The 19,256-nt window shown below is 39.7% G+C and overlaps 1 protein-coding gene across 9 annotated transcripts in view; it reads right to left on the bottom strand.

Annotated features, from left to right (window-relative positions):
• DYNC1I1 (dynein cytoplasmic 1 intermediate chain 1) overlaps nucleotides 1-19,256 on the bottom strand; it is a 186,048-nt gene that overhangs the window by 128,582 nt on the left and 38,210 nt on the right. For 6 of the 9 annotated variants that reach the window (XM_030264700.4, XM_030264699.4, XM_072925545.1 and 3 more), the window contains exons 5-6: nucleotides 17,928-17,987; nucleotides 13,895-14,010 (exon numbers count right to left, since the gene is read on the bottom strand). In XM_030264700.4, coding sequence (XP_030120560.1) covers nucleotides 13,895-14,010; nucleotides 17,928-17,987 — 176 coding nt within the window. The remainder of the gene's footprint in view (nucleotides 1-13,894; nucleotides 14,011-17,927; nucleotides 17,988-19,256) is intronic. The other 3 variants (XM_072925546.1, XM_030264698.4, XM_030264702.4) reach the window with 1 other exon arrangement.

Genomic DNA, 19,256 nt, shown 5'->3' with positions numbered 1-19,256 from the left:
TGAAATACTGATTGAAAGCTTGCAGGAAAAGGACACAGGTCACTGCCCTTTTTAGAGACCCTGAGTGAAAGCCCTAACACACAAGAGATTCAGAAGACTGAAATTCCACTAACTCTAACCAGCCATGGGAATGACCCAGCTTGTTGCAGTGTCTCAGCATGTCTCATAAAACGCCCTGAAACATTTGCTAACGAGGCTATCTGCATGTTATTGTTCATTTTTATTACAGCAGCACTAGGAGTGCCCATCAATATCAGGATGCTGTGCCTGGTACAGATGTCAGTGTGTTAACCAAAGGAGAACACATCACCCCTGCTTCTAACAGAAGCAGTCAAATAACAAGACCCTTTCATGTCAGTGTGCCATTTGTAAAGAAAAATGCTCAGCAGCATGGGTCATAAAAGCTAGCCCACAAGGACTCTTTCAAGGTGAAAAAAAATTCTTAAATGTATTTTAAGATTCATATCTATGCATTCATGTGCATTTAACCATATAAATAATTCGCTTAAGTGTAAGAGACCTGCTTTTAAAAACTTCACCACTGTGTCATACCATGGAAACTACCTCAAGGCTACTAGGAAGGGGGTTCAAACATCCCTCTTATAAAACACATCATTATGCATTAGAGGAAACTTCATTCAACAGAGAAGAATGGCACACCAGCTGGAGGTGAACACCATAAAACACATAAAGTTTTAATTAAATTCATTAAAAATTCTTTGTCTCTTACTGTGTTTGGAGGCAGATAGAACCCTTTAACAATGGCCAGCATACAATCAGGTTTGTCAAAACTAATAATAATACAAAAGCATTTGCTTACCCTGGGACATTTTGAAAAAGTTTGAGTAACTGTATTATTTTTAATATGGGACATTTATAAATTATTGCAAGATGTGGCCAGTATTGGAGCAGAGTTGCTGTTTCTATTGTTCATTGGATTGATAAAAGGTGTTGGTAATAAAACACACATTTTTAGCAGTTACCAAAGTGAATCAACCTGGAATACAGGGAAGAAGCATATTTTCCCCTTAAAACACACACACACACACACATATATAATAGATAGATAGATAGATAGAGATATATTTATAAAATACATATATTTAGTACGGCCAGTTGCTACAAAACAAGGGGCAATAGCTTTAAACTAAAAGATATAAGGAAAAGTTTTTTTCTCAATAAGAGTGGTAAAACACTGGTGCACGTTGCCCAGAGAGGTGGCAGATGCCCCATCCCTGGGACCACTGAAGGTCAGGTTGCACAGGGTTCTAAGCACCCTGATCTAATTAAAGATATCCCATTCAGAGGGGTTGGATTAAATGCCATTTAAAGGTCTCTTCCAACACAAACTATTCTATTATAGGTCAACACATTTTCATGATCAGTATTTCTTTACAGCATGTTTTCTATATGAAAACTCCTGTCCTTCAGAGCTTGCAGTCTATCAGCAAAACAGGATACAACAAATGAAAGCTACAACACCGGATACCCTCCTGCAAACACACACATGCCTGACATCAGGCAATCAAATATGTCAGAGGACTAATGATGAGCACAGAACATGCATAAATATTTGCAGGATTAAGTCTGCTAACCAGGGTAAAAGAGGATAGCTATTTGGTTGCCTGGCCCTTATGTAAATGACTTTGTTTTTCAAAGCTGGAAAGCCTAGCAAAATACTTTCGTGTTTAATCAAATACAAATAAAATGATTCTACAATGTACTGAAGGGCTTCACATGATGAGTCAGTGACAATGTCAGCTATTTAGGCTCATGGCAAGCACTTAATTTGGTCCCAGTCCAGGTCCCATTTTAGTCAGTGGGAGTCTTTTCCCTGATTGCAACATGAGCCTTTGTTTCTAAATTATCTCAAGCTGATGAACTGTGCAACAGAAAAGGTACTTTTACTAACCTTTTCTAATCCAGATTCATTAAGGATAATTGCAAACTAGTACTAATTCAGTAATTAGATCTGAAAACATCCTCGCTGCATAGCTAATACCTGAGGGTTGAGTATTAATTTTTGATATTCATCAAGACACTCTAATACAAGAAATATCACAGGTCAAGTGAATAGTCCGACAACCTATGTGATATGGTTGAAAGTGATGAAAGAGGAGATGAAAGTATATATTCCCCATCCTACAGCTCAGTAAACAAAATTGTGGTTTTGTCCATTTCACAGTCATGGTGCTGTAATTTCTAGATCTAGGTATCTATCCACTTGATACTCAACACTCTTTGGGGGAAGGAATCTGATGGGCTTTACTGTACAGAAAAACTCTTGAGCAAAATGGGACAGAAATATGCATTTGAGGAACTACATAATATGCAAACCAGACTGATGTATCAAAATAAATGTTAGCAAATAAAGTGTAGTATTGAGTCTACACAATAAAGTCCTCTGAATAGTACAAAAACACTACTTAATTGAATATACAAAAGAGCAAAGTAATTTTTCTATTTTTTTCTCTATACTATTGCCTTTATCAGCTGGGAAAGTGCTGTCTTCAATTACACAGGTTTCAGAAGAAAATAAGGTGCCTGCTTTTTCACTTTTCTTTCACAGAGGCCCAAGAAGCAATTCAAAGGGGAATAGGTAAGAGATGAAGGAGCCCAAGAAAAGAAATAGCAGTAACAGCAGTTCCAAAACTGTTTAAGGGGATGACATAAAATAATTCATAACACACTTACCCATATTCCCATCACGAAGTTGTGGGAATTACCTAAACTTAATCATCTAAAAATTAAGGTTATAATTTGAATGTATTGGCTAAATCCTGTAAGCAAGGGAGAAAGGCACAAATAGAAGATAATTTTTCCAGTGTTATGATAAATACAGTAGATAGGGTGAATTGTCTCCTGGGAGGTTCTGTCTCACTCTTTCGAGTATGGAAGTTTACACAAACAGGCTGGGCCCCTCAAGGTAGAGCCATTGCATGTGATTGCACTGAACTACTGAATTATCTCAACAAAGATGCAGCTAGTTAGCTTGGGTACTAGCACTAGTCATGTTGCCAGATCTTACAGCTCTGTGACAGCTAAAAATCGTATTAAATTAGGTGAGTTTCACTTAGTTCATGTTTAAACTTTTAGTGGTCTCTGCTATGGGAAAATGACGAGATGGGTCTATGTCTCTGCATCGATTTTAACTCAATTTGTGACTTGCTCTGAATTACACATATAGAGTGTAACAAAGATAAGACTCTTGAGACTTACACCATTGCTCTGAGCCCAAGGGTATCACTTGGCAGGCAGTGAGATCTTGTACTGATCAGCTCTGTGTGTGTATCTACAAGTATCTGTAAATTTAGATATAATACAGATAGGTAATACATTATGTAAATATTGTATCTATAGCTGCACCTGTAAGTAAATACTTAAGTAACTATATAAATGTATCTGCACTTCTAAACACAGTTCTGTACTAGAGACAACAAGAGAAGAGACCAAATTAATCTCCTGTTCACTCTCTGCCTCCATCCTGTTACAACCTAGGAATGGCAGAAGAGATGTTTCCCAAGCACAGAGTGTCATGGGCACTTCTGCCTGCACACTCCACCCTCTGTCCAAGCCATTCTTGAAAATGGAAGCTCACTGTTCACTAGACACCTTTTCATAACTGCACAAATGAGAACCAGATGTAAATTTGTTACATCTTTGCTTAAACAGCAACTCTTACATCCCTAAAATGTATGTAAACATGCCTAACTCTTAGGAACCCTGCCTACTTGGAAATCCTGAATCCAAACTTTCTGCAGTACTCAATATAGCAAAGAGGAAAAGGCAGATTATAAAAGATGCTTATTCCTGATAAGTTCGAACTGGGAGCATGTTACAACATACCCAGTTGACATCTGGACCAAATTAACTAGTTCCACTGCTCTGGAAACTTGGCCACAGACTGACGGACAGTCTGGGCTAGGGTCCATACCCCTCTCACAAGACTGTGTTAGGTTCAGCTCTTTTGGCCTCAATTATCCCCCCATGTGAATCCCAGCACACCTCAGGTCACAGGTAAGAAGTCTGTGAAACAAACGCAAGAGGAGTTTGTGCTGTCTTAATTGTGTAAGATGCTGTTTTTTCAACCTGCCCATTATCTGTGATGCAATGCCAGCACACAGAGAATTCTTCATGCAGTCACAAGCGAGATCCTTAGTGCTTTCAGTGTTCCACAGCAGATGAGTGCTGTTTTGAGCATGTTGTTGCTGAGAACTGGTGGCTAGAAGAGGAAGAGTGAACATCTGAGTGGAAATGACAAGAAAGAGAATATCAAACGGCCAAGATTGAAGGTTAAAATTTCAGATATTCTCCAGTTGTGCAGCTGGGGCAAGACCTTCAAAGAAGTTCAGCTCCAAACCAAGCCGTGAATTCTGAGAGAGTCCTCAAACCCCAGCAGCTGCTACTGAGATCAGTGAGTCTTTTCATAAGTGCAGGGATCTGCTTGTGCCAATCACAGAGGAGCTGAACCCACACTGAGCTTGGATGTAGCAAACTTCACAACACAATTGGGGTGAGGAAAAAAAAGGAGTATCCACAGCAACAACATACAATTATAGACTTAGAATAAGTGGGAATCTTCATGGCTCAAGCTCAACACATTTCAGAAAAATAATGATTATGTTTTCACTTCCTGTGTGCTTTAAGTAGGGTATTAGCTTGCAGAAAGAGAGAGGGCTGGTTTGGAGGTTTATGGCTAGGACATACATCTGAAGTAATTGTGGCCCAGAGTGAATACATGCTAAGTTTATTTTAAATAAGATAGATGGGCAAGTGACAGCCAGGGTCTGGTTGAAAAGTGACATTATTTGTGGAGACAGTCTATTGTATTGCAGCAAAAGAGAATTCCATCTTCTATTAATAGTGGCCAGTGGGAATTCATGCTGAGACTTTTACTTTACTGACATATCCATTTCATTAAAGGTTTCTTCATCCAGATCCTTTCTTCAATTTTCAGAGTAACTCTCGTGTGTGCGCAAGCAAAAGGATTCTCTGAAAAGGATCCAGCTACTACCGATTTTGAGCAGGGATTCTCAAGTATTACATACAGATGAGATCTACAGTTTGCCTTTATAGTAAATATAACATGGTTTTACATGACCTTGGAGCAGCTCTTGGGAGGGAGGAGGGGGCCCTGGGGTGCCACTGGAGGGCTCTGCCCAGGTGCTCAGGTTGGAGTGTGAGGACACACCTGGTGAACAAAGACTCGGCTTGGGGTGCATCCCCATTCACCTCCAAGGCAGGCAGTCATGTGGGGTGTGCCAAGTTCTTCACTCTAGCTAGCCCAGGCACTTGGCTCCCTCTCCAGTTAGTCTGAGGGCAAGCAGCTGACACTGCTCTATCCAAGGCAGGTGGCCTCTCCTATGGAAATGAGCCAATTAAAGGAGACTAGAGAGGGGCACAATTAGCCAGCTTCTTAGGCTGAGGCTCAGCTATAGAATTGAAGATAGAGAGGTGCTAAACAGGAGAACTTTCAGCTGTGTAATTTTTGACCCAGTACATTAGTACTGTGGGTTAAAACAGAGGAGGGGATTTTGGCATGTGAATCTTTTTTGTCTCTTAGAGTCCAAGTGCCAAGGATCAAACTGAGAAGTGTAAAGTAACCAAGCAGTTTTCTGTACATCTTTTCAACACCACTAATGAAGGCCTTTCCACATTATGGCCTGTGTCTATTTCAGCCCCGATTTTGTATCTACTTACAGGATTAGAAAGATTAAGTGCTAATTAGAGCACTGAGGATTAATAACTGCTACTTCTGCAATTCACATTTTTCTTAATCTTGTCTTAAATTCTAGTGGAGATTGGTCACTGTTACAAAGCCAGAATTTGCCAAGGGTTACTAAAGACATAATAGAAGGTGCTGGGTATTTGTTTTCTTGTATATACTGAATAGGCATCACCCATTAGTCTAAAGAAGGAATTACAGGAATGGCAGGAAAAAGCGTGCTTTGTTTCTGAAGAAAACAAAAAGGCATGTCTTCATTGTTCTGTTGGAAGCACTGTTAACCCAAATTTCACCCTTTTTACATTTTCAGATCTGAATCTTCTCATTTGAGCATTGTAATATGTATACACATTGTTAATTCAAAGGATATTCAAATACTGCTGAAATTATACATAAAGTGATAACTAGGAACACATGAAAATACCAAATAGAGAAAAATTGACCACTGTCATTCCACTGACTTGACTGGAGAAATCATGGTGCTGTTCATTAGTGGGACAATTTCTTTGTTCTCATGTTAAAGCTAAGTTGCACCATACTACTAGTCATATATTTGCAAATAAGTTTAGAAATATTTTGTTGCTTGAGGGGAACATTTAACAAATCAGCTCAATACAGCAGTTGTTCATGTGTAAAACATGGCCAGGATCTTTTGCAGAGAAGAAAGACTTAGAGGAAGGTTTTAATTTCCAGCCAACAAAGAATTCAATTTGCATACAGGTGTTAGAGGGCTTCTCTCTGAATTCATGGATCACTGCTAGTTTCAGATGTCAGGACACAGAGATGGGTCAAAGGCACTGTGTGATGACTTGCAGCTACTTAAAGGAGTCTGAGGTCAGGGCTCTTAACATCAGCTCTCTTGTTTTCCATCAAGCAACACCAGATGTACCAGGATCTCATCCAATCACATTATTTCCCACTGCAGCTAAAGGAGCAGGTTGGTTTCCACGCAAGGAGATTGACAACAATGCATTTTGGATTATTCTAGGAGAGAACAGCTTCCCATCTCTTGGGTGGAGGATGGGATCCACTTGCTTAAAAGCACAGAGCAAAGACCCATTAGGATCAAGAAGGTGCAAGAAGGGTGGTACAGCATGGTCCTTCTCCATGCTGGCTGCAAAGGCTCTGAAGCAGTATTGTTTCCATGCACCGAACTAAATTCCACAACAGTCCCCTCCAAGGCAGCACAGGCCTAAAATTGGTTCCTTGTTTCATCAAGAATGCAGTTAAGCTTTGGTTTGTTCCTCATCTTTTGTTGGCTGAATGGTTTAGAGAATGCATGGTTCAGCTGTGAGTGGGTCTGTTGTTCTCTCTCCACCCTCATAAAGAATTACCAGATACCTTCTTGGCTTGCATTTAATGCAGAGGTACCTTGTGAAAAAGAAACTGGAGCCTGCAGAAGGTCAGTGACACTTTGGAGCACGAAACTCCCATGTGTATGTGCCTGGTTTTCAGGAGACGTGCCCAAATTTTTGTTAAGATTGTGGAGGAGCTGCAAAGATGAAGTTACTTGATCCTTGTGTAATGAAATGATCAAGAAAAAGTCTAAGATCTCTTAAGAGTTCTACTTCTTCAGACCTCCAACTGGGTGTAACCAGACGCAATATTCTCTGTTAAACCAGTTTTTAGTAGATAATTCCCTGAGAATTACTGATGCTTAATAAATTATCAGATCTGCTTATTCAAAACGGTTTAGCATTAAAAGGGCTCGCTGTATAAGACTGAGAACCATCTTGAGAAAAGTCCTTTTCCAGAAATCTTTAATGAAAACCTGGAAGGAGAAATAGGGAAGGGAGCAAATACTGAAATAATGACTGCTGATTAATATACTATTCAGCCACCTTTTAAAAATGGACTGGGACTGTCTTGCAGAAATACTATTTGAGCCCAAGTCTCTTACATCTTTTAGGAAAACAGACGTTTGATGTCCCTTTCTGCACTCAAACACCAAAGCACCCATGACTGGACTGTGGCCTCTTCATTCTTCCTCCTAGAAGAAATCCCTACAAATGTCAAATATCTTTTTTTCTGCACAACAGAAACTAGAGAAACTAATTTATAAAGCCAAGTCCTTATTCTAATTCTGTACCACATAAAATTACCATGAGCCAGGTGGTGAAGAAAGCCTTCAGAGGCATACATCCAATGCCTGTAGCTTGTGAGGAGAGGAATACATAGACCCACCACACCTGGCAGCTGCCTGTTGTGGCTGTTTTGGAATACATGTATCTTAACAAACTGTACTTAACTAATTGTATTTCAAAAAGAAATTGGCAATAACAAGGGTTTGCACCTGATTTCACTAGTGTATTATTGCTCTGAATATCTATGGCTGATTTTTCAAGGCTTTTTAACGTTTCTAAATAATATATTTTCCCCCCAATTTCTATGCAATGCCTTGTATTTTCTTCTCACACTTCTTTCATCAGCACTTGCACTCGTACATCTCAGTCATACAACTCAAGCACCTTCTGTTAACATAATTCTTGCCTCAGACAGAAGCTGAGGTGTTTTTCCGCAGGTCGCTCCAGCATTCCCACATCCCTCCCTGCCGCCATTCCTCAGGCGCGGCGTTTCACCGCTGCACCACCAGAGGGCGCTGCCTGAATGCCTTTGAAAGATTTTTATGGCAAATTTAAAACGTAAAATATTTACAAATCCACCTTGAAAACCTTATTATTTAGAAAAGGTGGTGCACTCGTGACAGGAGGAAAGAAGAATTACTGAAAGAATACTATACAATGCAATGCCTCAAATCTTTGCACCGCTTCATTCTAATCTCATCCAATCTTGTACAGTCTGGTACAACAGTACAAATTAAGTTTTGTTGAATTAATCAAACAAAGCCATCTTGAATCAGAGTGCTTATGTCAGCTATTGAGATCCACAGTAAAACTCTGATGAACTGCAGTCAGAGAAGAAAAGGCAAACTGGATTTTTTATAGCTAGCTAAGAACACCTAGTGATACATGGTACCGCTTAGGATGGAGCATAGTGTTTTACAAAGTTACAAAACATTATTACAAAATTAGTGTCCATTAGTACAAATCCTAAGGCTCTACTTCTTTAGAAAAGTTTTTCTGCTTTAACACTGATCCATCTTCAGGTTATTTTCTCTTTTTAATAGTGATTTCTATGCTAGTTTTGCTTTTCAGCACCTCCTTTTGTTTACAAACAGAAGGCCTTTGCTTTCCCCCAGGTTATGTACAATTTCCATCATACATTATCATGTATCCTGACACATATGTTGTATGCATGGAAATGCACAAATGTGCATCTGTATTTCCCATTAAATGAGGTGTTCAAAGCTGTTCTTGGGTCCAGACTTGTCCTTTTGAGACTGGAGCTGAGCTTACAATTCTCTGGAAGGGAAAAGCCAAAGGAAGCTCTTTATCTTAAACCCTGGCTTCTGATCCACGAGCTCTAGCCAGATTTGCCATGGGAAAGCTCAAGTCTGATCTCAGTTCAGGGTCTGGCTTTTCCAAAGTACAGAATGCATCCCCAAAGCCAGAGCTGAGCTACAGTCAGGCACAGCAAGGCACAGCAGGACTGGGCAGAGTTTGCTGGGCTAGTGGTCTGCTGCGCAGTATCCTGAAGTATGTACAGAGACAGATCTCCTCACTGATTAAACCTGGAAATCTTGGACCTTGACAATCAAAGTATAAATACAATCGAAGTATGAAATAAATCTGTAATATCCAAAGATTTTAGCATGGAAAAGATAAAATTCCAGAGGTCTGACTTGCTTTCACAGCATTGGAGCTTATCGGTGCTAGTCACAGATAATTTCCCATCCAATTACCAAAACTCAAAGCAGGCCACAGGCCCCACATGATGCCAATGTATCACTCTTTAAGACATACCCATTTTACTCAATAATGACAAACCTAAATCACTATGGCTATATAAAGTACTCTCTTACCAAGTCTGTCAGTGAAGAACTAGTCAACGCAATCAGTGGCACTGATTTTGGTTCACCCTACATTAGGTACTCAACGTTTGGTATCACACACAAACACAGACACAATGTGTCATGAGACACATGAGCCTGACTGTGAGAGAATTCCCCTCTCTTCCCTCACTGCTTTAAAAAGGGTAACTTTCAGGAACCTTAGTTCAGAGAATTACACTGTCAGACACACACAGAACCCAACCAGCCTCTGCAGCTCCTCCTCCATTTTGCCACTTCATTCCATTCTACTCCCAAATGGAATAGAGAGCTTAGTCTTCTTTTTATCTAATAGTCAAAACACCCTTAAGTGTTTGAAAAGCCATATAAACAGATGGATCACAGGTCTCAGCTGTGTTCTTGCCAGAACTGGGCTACATTTGTGACATAGGATGAGGTTACCCTGCTCAGGAGGTGAGTACGGCGGATCATTTGTTTTTGCCCAATGAACAAATATCCATTGAAAATTATAAACTGATGAAGTGCACATGACTTCCATTGTTTTAGAAAGTCAGATCTTCTCTTGTACACAGGACCTATTCTTTCTGACTAACCTATTTGCAGTGACAGTCTGTCAACACAGAATGTGAGAACCTCTCATTTTATGGATGAAGTAGTTTCTACTTTGCAAAAGAGGAAAAATGACACTCCTGACATTGGACAGCAAAGCCAGAAAGATCACAGAATTTCTCCTTCTTGCAGCCCTCAGTTTCTGAGGGGACCCAGACCAGAGGAGTATCTCCCTTCTCTGAGATTTTACCTCCTGGCCCTTTAAAGAGCAGAGCAGTCAGCTGGAGATGAGGCAGGCATCCAGCAGAGCCTGAATGTGCAGACTGTTTTCCTGACAGAAAAGGTGGATTGCAGGCGGTCATACAGAGCTCAGCCCACTGCTGCACAGCAGTGAGGGACCCATCCTGGGCAGAGGCTAGGTCATGGTTTTTCTGTTTTCTCCTAGGTGCACCTTTAGCAAACAGCAGGTTTGCAATGCTTTGGAGGGTCCAACCATGGGGTTGCCACTCCTGAGGTGACGTGAGAGCCTCTACACTATGAAGGAAGTGTTCCAGAGACCTCTCAAAAATATTTGGCATGGTCTAGGTCTTAATCAACTCCAGAATGGAAACAACACTAGTAAAATGTCTCTCAATGCCTACAAATACCTGAATTCAAGTTCAATTATAGCAGGAGGAAGGGGAAAATAAAGAACATATTTTTTCTCAGGCTTCAGAGCCAAGATCTGTGTGTTTTTGAAGTCATCCTGCAAGGAAGAAAAGGCTGAAGCTAACTGTGACCTAAATAAAGCAAAAGAATTAGGTACTTGTGATCAAAGGATTGAATGATGCATATACACATCTCCCTAAATAACAGAGTAGGTGGGGGAAATGACATGTCATTATTCCTCTGAAATAAAGCAAATTACCTGCTCTGAAAAGAGGAGTTGATCTGTTTTTTATACAGTGAAGAATAATGCCACACTATTTCTTCTAAAATTAGCAGCTGACAAGCTGAGACTTCAGTGCACATAGCATCTGGCTCTCTGGCACCACATGGACTTGCCAGAATGAACCCTTCCTCCTCCAGTTTTATTAGGTTTGGTGGGCAATAGCCATTACCACAAAGAACATCCAATGAGCTGCAGAATAGCAGTACGTTTACAGTACCTCAGAGTTTCTTTCTTGCTCTCTAGAGAAGCAAATGCAGGAAACTTAATAAGGGTATTTTGAAAAAGCTCAAGAACTTTGAATGGAGTCCAAGTCTTCTTTTCACCCATCTTTCCAACCAGCCATACCCTTCATTAGTTGTCTTCCAAACAACAAGCAAGCATGAGACAATCTCATCCTAATATTCTGCATTTTGACATTTCCAGTATTTAAGGCAGTTAAAAGTGAATTCCAAATGCTGAAGTAAGACTCATCCAAGTAAATAAGTTTCTTGTTTCCTATTCTCAAACTCTAAGGCTTCAGATGCTAAATAACTAAGCCCATAATCATAATAATGGCTGAACAACTTATTTTGAAAAGATAATGGCTATATTTTATCACATGAATGCATAGAAACAGTGTAGAGACTTCTTCTCTAAGCTGTTCTATGAAAGGCTCAGCATTCATAAAGAGGCTTAGGAGACTGGAAATCTGAGAATTCATTTTCATCAGACCTGGGAGACCAAAATCAGAGTGCTTATTTACCCCCTAGAGAATTTCCAGTTAAATAGCCTCTCAACCAAACTTTCCTGAATCTCCTTTACTAATGCACAGCCATAATCATGTCCAAGTCATATGCAGAGAATTCCCCAGCAGCAGAGTGGAAATGTAAGTTACACTTTCTCTCCCTTGCACATCTGAAGGAAGAGATTGGGTGATATTTCCTCTGTGTTTTAATATGTAAACCACCACCATTCTTGATGTTTTTCCTTGGCCATGATGACAGCGAATAGGAAAGATAGCAAATCCAGTCACCAAACCCACATACTTGACCTCTTCCACCACAGTTTTGGCCCAGGCAGTTTAAAGTGCATAATGTTATATGCTTGCACTTATCTTGTTTCACACAAATGAGGAACAAGTGACTTTCCTCTGTGCTGGGAGGACCAATTCAAACCACATTGCCTTCTCTGCTCATTGTCTTGACTGCCAGGCTCTATGGCATCACACTCTTTGGGGTTTTTGTCTTGAAGGTATAAGATTGTCCTCTTTTCTAGCAAGAAAATAATTTTGTAATAGTTGAAAAGCTCCCTGGGGAAAACGCAAGATCTTACTGAAAGAAGATGCTTCCTTAAGTGAGCCTGTGCTTTTCAGAAAGGCAGGTCAGCTCACGAGTGCTGGTGTTGTAGGTCTGAGGAAGGCAAAAATAAAGCCATGTCTTAAATTCCCCATATCCACAGGTTATTGCATTGGACAAAGGCCGTTTATTCAGTGTCAGAGAGGAAGGACACCCTCTCCATCTGAGCTAACAATGAATTCATGACAATGCTGCAGGGTTGAGCATCAACTGGTCCTAAGCAAAGAAGACAAAGACTCAGGGGCAAAACCCATTTTCTCGAGGCTCGAGCAGCCCACAGAGAAACAAGCAGGGATGAGCTGGATTGATCCAGGGAGGCTTCTGAGACAGCTTCTCCCTATAAGCAGGCAAAGCACTCTGGACACACTGCTCAAGGAGCATCATCCAAGCAAAAGAGCTGACTGTGTCTGAAGACACTATTTCAGTCCACAAATACCAAGATAAATTTACGCTCCAGAAAAGTAGAATCTGAGCATCCAGCTCAGCGGTTTCTATTTCTGCTTCCTAAGGCAGACCTGGTCACACAGTTACAAAAAAACCCCAACAACAACTCCCAGCAACATTTATCACTCTATTTTCCCTGACAATACTTTATATTTAGACAGATTTACCACCACCACCTAGTTGAGTATTTTTCTTCTCTGAAAGAAGCCAAATAAAGTTCTACATTATCTTCTGCAGGAAATTGCTCAGTTGTTGAACTTTTATTGATTCTTCATTGTAAACAGCAAAAATTATGGTCAAGACTGCTATGAGGCTTTCCTCTTCTATCTGCTTTGTTCTAGTGCACAGACAACATCAGGCTATTTGTACTGTTCTGCATTCAGTTTAAATGGTACCACTGACCTGCAATCAGCATTCTGCAGTACAACAGTGGCAGATCAGCAAGCCCCTGCCACTCTATGTATTTACTTATCAACAAGAGAGCCAAACAGCCAACAAACAGCTCCATGAGTGCAGATGCCAGCATGATGTCAGCAGGGAGAAAGACTGTCCACATCAAAGTATGCAAACCTCCTTTTTCAGTACGTGGAGCCAAGCTGCAACTTCTCCCTAAGCTTCACCTACAGCAGAGGGACACAATTACCCTGACCAAACAACAGAGGGCAACTTTCCAACACTGCCTCTTTACAAAGTACAAAATTTATAACTTCCTTGAGAAAGCATTAAAAAAATGAATAAAGCACAATTTTAATTATATTCATAATGATTTATTTTTTAAAATGTTCCCATTAAACTGCTATCTAAGCACAACCCATTGTAAGTCAGAAATAGTTTGGTTCCACCTGCATTTAAAGTGATTTTTATAATTATTCTCATCAGAACAGCCATTAATCACATAAACAATAGCTGGCTTGCAGAAAAAACATGATAAGCAGCTATGCTATGACTTACTATTATTTTTATTACATTCTTTAAAATGTTTAAAGAAAAAAAAATCTTACCTTCAGATTGATGTGTGGCCAGAGGTGTCTGCGTCTCCTTGGAGTACGATACCACCTCCCGAGGTAAGAAATCGACCTGGGTAATCTTTGACACCCCTAGTTTGTGCAGTCTGCGTCTAAGGTGAAACACACGACATCAAAGGTTAGTCATGTTAACTGCAAATCAGCAGCAGGAACAAATGTTTGCTGTTATGGACAGGATAAAAATACTTCAGTATTTGTAAAGGTGAAGCACAACAGAGTATGCATGGGAAGTAACTCACTGCAGTGAGGAGAATTAACCTGGGAACCACTTGCCATAATAAAGTACAGCTGTTAAACCTCTAGGGCATGCTGCTGAGAGGGACTGCAAATGGGAGAGAGGAATGGTCTGCTTGTGTCCCTCTTAACATGCAAGGAGTTCATCCTCAGCCTGGATACACAGCTGTGGAAAGGGTACAATGGGTTTAAACCAGAGTGAATTAGACTACCAAATATTCAGCTGGGAGCAATAACAGAGTCTTTAACTGGCAAGGTGTGTAATTTCTATAAAGAAGGAGATTCTGCCTTCCACAGGAGCCATTAATAGTGGCCTTGAAGTAGGTTTATGATTAGTGGAGTCCTAATGCAAGGGCTGGAGGACAGCTAAAACAAACTGAAGCAGGGCAACTATAGCCTTCTATTTTGCCTACTTCTCTTGCTTTATATAAACCATATGAAATAAATCAGTGAAGCAAAGTAACTGTAAGTGGGTAAGGGAAAAAGAAGAGAGGCAGCTGAGCATGGTCATGAACACTTCTAGTTGTGCACAATTCACTCAGCACTGGGGGGGGAAATCAGTTTATTTCCTGAATATTAATTGACTGCAGGGAGTGAAGAATATAAAAATGGTTCCTTTGAAGTGTTTTTCCAGAAAAAAAGCCAACTTTCAGCAGAGAAATAATGCAAACACAACAGACAAATAGACTAAGTAAGGCCAGTTACCTAAATCAACAAGTGTGAGCACAGTTATGGGGAACTAAATTCCTGGACACAATGTTTCTCAAATTGCCACATTATTGAAGAGAACAATTTGGAAAAACAAAATTCTTACACATTATCCAAATCCTCTTCATTTTCCAGGTTGTCAGAACAGAAGTCATAGGGGTTTTGATCTAATTAATTTACAGTGGTTTAAGTATTCAATTAAGATTGATGTCTGAAAGGAAATGGGAGTCTAAAAAGGAAACTGTCATAATTGGGTAACACCTGCTGAACTTTTCAGCTGCATCAGCCATATTTTTTTCTAATCTATTTTACTACCTGGGTTGTCATTAAGCTGACTACGATTAGATTCAGCAGGTAATAGGTGCAAATCAGCTGTATTGTGTGACAACCCACTAGAGATAAACAGCTGTTGTAGCTCTGATCTTTTCAAAGAAGAAAAATTAACAGGTCTCCCTCCTTAAAACCATCTCTGACAGTGCCAATATGAACAAAATCTACAATTGTCTATAAAAACTCTACAGAAAAACTTTTACTTTGTTACTGGGGGCAGAAAAGTTTCTTCAGCTAGCAAAAATTTTAGTAGCTTTACATTTTGTAGCTGCTTTAACTTACGGTCTCTGTGTGAATTCAATCTTTAATAAGTATCTCACCCCAGCAAACTCTCATGTGCTTTTCCCTCCCTCAGCACCAGATATGCAGTCTCTGTTGCCTTCTTGGTCACTTTGACTTCCCTATGTAACCAGTGCCCTGCTGCCCCAGGCTACTCTTTCCATTTACTGAGGTTCTTAAGCCTTTGCATTGAAAGAGTCTCTTGACAGCGGTCTTGGTTAAATATAATCCCTAATTAATTATGTGTCTAGTCTGGAGCTAATTAGAACCTTACCTAATTCTAAAACAGTTTCACATGAGGTCACTCTGTATCTCCTGGACTGCCTGAGGATGGGGAACATGACCCTAACAGAGCTGGATTTAACTGCTACTTGGGTGGATTGAATCTCTGCCCACTGTGTCCCAGAAGTGAGCCACTTCCCACAGTGCTGTGCTGACACAATGCATGGAATTCTTCATCTGAAACACTCCCAATTCAGTAACTGCTGGTGCCTGCACAAATGCCTTGTGCCACCCATATCCTGTAATTACTGGTGAAGACTGGAAGGTCCTTCCTCATCTGAAGGAATGTGATCTATTGATTGCTGTTTGCCTGTGTCAAGCCACCTCTAATTGCTCTTGTTACTAAAAACTGGCCTAGCCTTTGGTCCCAAGCACTCAGGGACAACTGGAGCATCCTTTCAATATCTGGACATGACCAAATATGTGCTGTAATGTTCTAGTCTTTAGTTCTTTTTAGGGCAATACTAAATGGTTTGTTGTTTTCCCATCCCCATTTTTCATCTGAGGTGCTTATAATTCTAATAAATTCAAAAAATATTCCTTTAAGAGAACACATAAGCTTTGAAGGATTCCTTTCCAGACTGCTAATGGGATGTCAAAAGGAGGATAGTAACTAAAACCCATGCAATAAAAATTATTCTTCTGTCTATAGGTATCATAAGAAATATGTATCTGCTAGAAGTGTTTTGAGACACACATAATTTAATTGCTGACTGCAGGATTTCTTTTGCATTGGTTTTGTTGGGGTGTTTTTTTTTTTTTGTTTTTTTTTTTTTTTCTCTAGTCTCAGGACACCAGGGGAAAGTTTAACTCTGCCTTGGGTTTGAAGACAGCTTTCTTTCAAAAGGGACAGGACTTCCATTAAAATGTATACCTGTGGATTTGCTCTTTGGCATGCTTCTTTTCTGTCTTTGCACTGGCTGCTAGTAATTGATTGAAGTCTCTACATATAGAGTTATCTTTTCATGAGTCAGATAAAGGAACTTGCTTTGCACAGCTGTTTGAGAAACCCTGCTCCTAGGAGTCTTCATCTTTTAATTCAAACTTCTGTAAAAAAAGCAGCTGGGATTTCTATAAAGTTTCTGTAGGTTAAAGTAGCTCAAAGAACTCTACCTTTTTGGTACAGCCCAGGTAAAGCTGTATATATGTGACCTATTTGAAGTCACATTCATGTGTAAACTACAAACATTTCTAGGAGTTCTAGATATGGAGAAATATTTCTGTTTAGAAAACTCACTGGATACTTTCCTTCTGGATCTTTCCTGGTGAATAGACCTAACACACCTAACTGCAGCTGGGAGCACTGTCAATCAGCAGCTAAAGGGAAGCTGTTGTTTTTCTTACAGAATGGTGAATGAAGTAGCACATGAACAAGCCAAAAGCATTAGAGAGTTGCCTGGAGATTCAAAACAGGCAACCCTGTAAGTTCATTGGTAGAACAAATTTTTCAGAGTATTGATTTGGTTTTACCTATGACTCATGCTCTGGAGAACTTGAGATACTGCTATCCACCCTTTCAGAGGAACAGGTTATCCTAAATGCCTTTGCAGGCAAGCATTTCTACATAATTTAAATTTTTTTTTTATTTGTTGGACTAAAGAAGTTCCCAAACTATAAAATATTAATTTTAGCTCTATTAAAATTTTTAAAAAGCTTCATAGGCCTGAACTCAACTAAGATGGCACTTGGACTATGATCATACTTAAGCGTACAATTTTAAGCACATACACAGCTCCTAAGGGAAAAGGGGACATTGTTATTGCATGTGGAAACAGCATAACTATAGCGAGCTGAAAGGAGGAGGAAAAGTATCTTGCAAATGATTCAGAGAGAACAGTCTGAATCAACAGGTACAAACAAGATCAGTGTAACTAAACATGCACATATATGCCACAATAATAACATTTCATCTGAAATGAAATAGTTATTTGTATTGTGTTTCAGGCAACAGAAATAGCAATTTATCTTTTCATAAGCTTGTTTAAATAGCTGGGTTTTCTTCCCACAAGTATGACTTTGCTGAAGCTTCTTATTTATTAAGCTAAAAAAGGAAACTTAAATTATGATCTTTTTGAGTCAAAAAAGCAAATTAAAATCACACACAACCAGCTCAACTGGGAAGCATTTTCAACATAATTCTTGCAAAGAAATGATAACAAAAAGAGCTGACATATACCCAAGTTCAGAGTCAGACTGGAGTTGCAGCACTGAGGGGTCTGTGTCCCATTGCAAGGTCCTAGGGTGGTAATCAGCCGTGCAGCACGAAGGGGAGGAAAAAAAAAGAACACACAGAATTAACTGAAAGGATGAACAAAACCCCATCTCCTTAGTTACATGCTCTATGTAGTACATTCAACCTCCAGGTGCAAGCAACAGCCACCATATGTCAAACTGAGACAGGGCAGGCAATTTAATAAAATTACATATTATTGATAAACAGAGGAAAGAAGCTGGATTTTCTGTCACATATTGATTAATGACACATAAGTTTGGGTTTTTTTCCTTTTCCTGAAAAATTCTAACTCTTAAACTTAGGTTGATGGATTCACAATAATTTGCAAAATCTGCAGGCACAATTTATTTATTTTTTTATGATAAGGTAGACTGAGCACTTGCCACGAACTCCACTGAAGAGTTTATCCCTTCAGACACTCCTGAGACAGACAGTAATCCATGCTGTACAACACTGCTCTGGGCAGGAGCATCACGTAGTGCATATGACAACAAATGGCACACTGATTCCAGCTCTGACATACTCTGAGGGCATCTGGGACAAAAAAAAACCCAGTTCTTCTTCTTTTCCCCCTGATAAAATTCCTGGGGAAGAGGCTAATAATACATCTGAGAAAATCAGATCTATGACAACCTCTTATGGACTGCTGTCAGATGAGGCTATCACCAAATCTACAAACGTTCCAGACGTGTGGTCTGAAATGAAGATGTTGCTCCTTGCACTGCAGTGCAGTTTCCCATGTGACCAGCTCCAAAACACCTTGCAAACACTCAGAGCCTTTAAAGAGTCTTGTGAAATATTCAGAATCCTTCAATTTAGAAATGCAAAAATTGACATATCAAGGCCAACATTTTAAAAAATGCTGCTCCTTCCCTGTCTCTCTGTTAATTTTACCTTATTTTTCCACACTCAGGAAGTCACATCCTATATGCAAGAAAACTGCCAGAATCCATGACAGAATCAGGAACACACGATTGGCTCCTGAGCACCTTTTCCTGTAGTATGAATACTAGATTATGCATTGCTCTCACTAGCAGAGACTAGAGTAAAGAAAAGTGCTCCTTTCCTAAGCAAGAAAGTCTTTGTGAAAACATGCTGGATAATGATAGCTGTCAAAATTCAAAACTCCCTTAATTTCTCCTGAATACAAATGCTGAGGATATAGATACACAAGTCTTTCTGAAACAATAGCAACCTCTACCAATGAATCACTCAAATAAATTAACAAGTTAATTAATTAGTTCAGAAATAGATCTATTAAAGCCAAATAGT

This window comes from Taeniopygia guttata, chromosome 2 (assembly GCF_048771995.1).
Source record: "Taeniopygia guttata chromosome 2, bTaeGut7.mat, whole genome shotgun sequence".
NCBI lineage: Eukaryota > Metazoa > Chordata > Aves > Passeriformes > Estrildidae > Taeniopygia > Taeniopygia guttata.
This window is presented reverse-complemented; position numbering and strand designations above follow the sequence as displayed.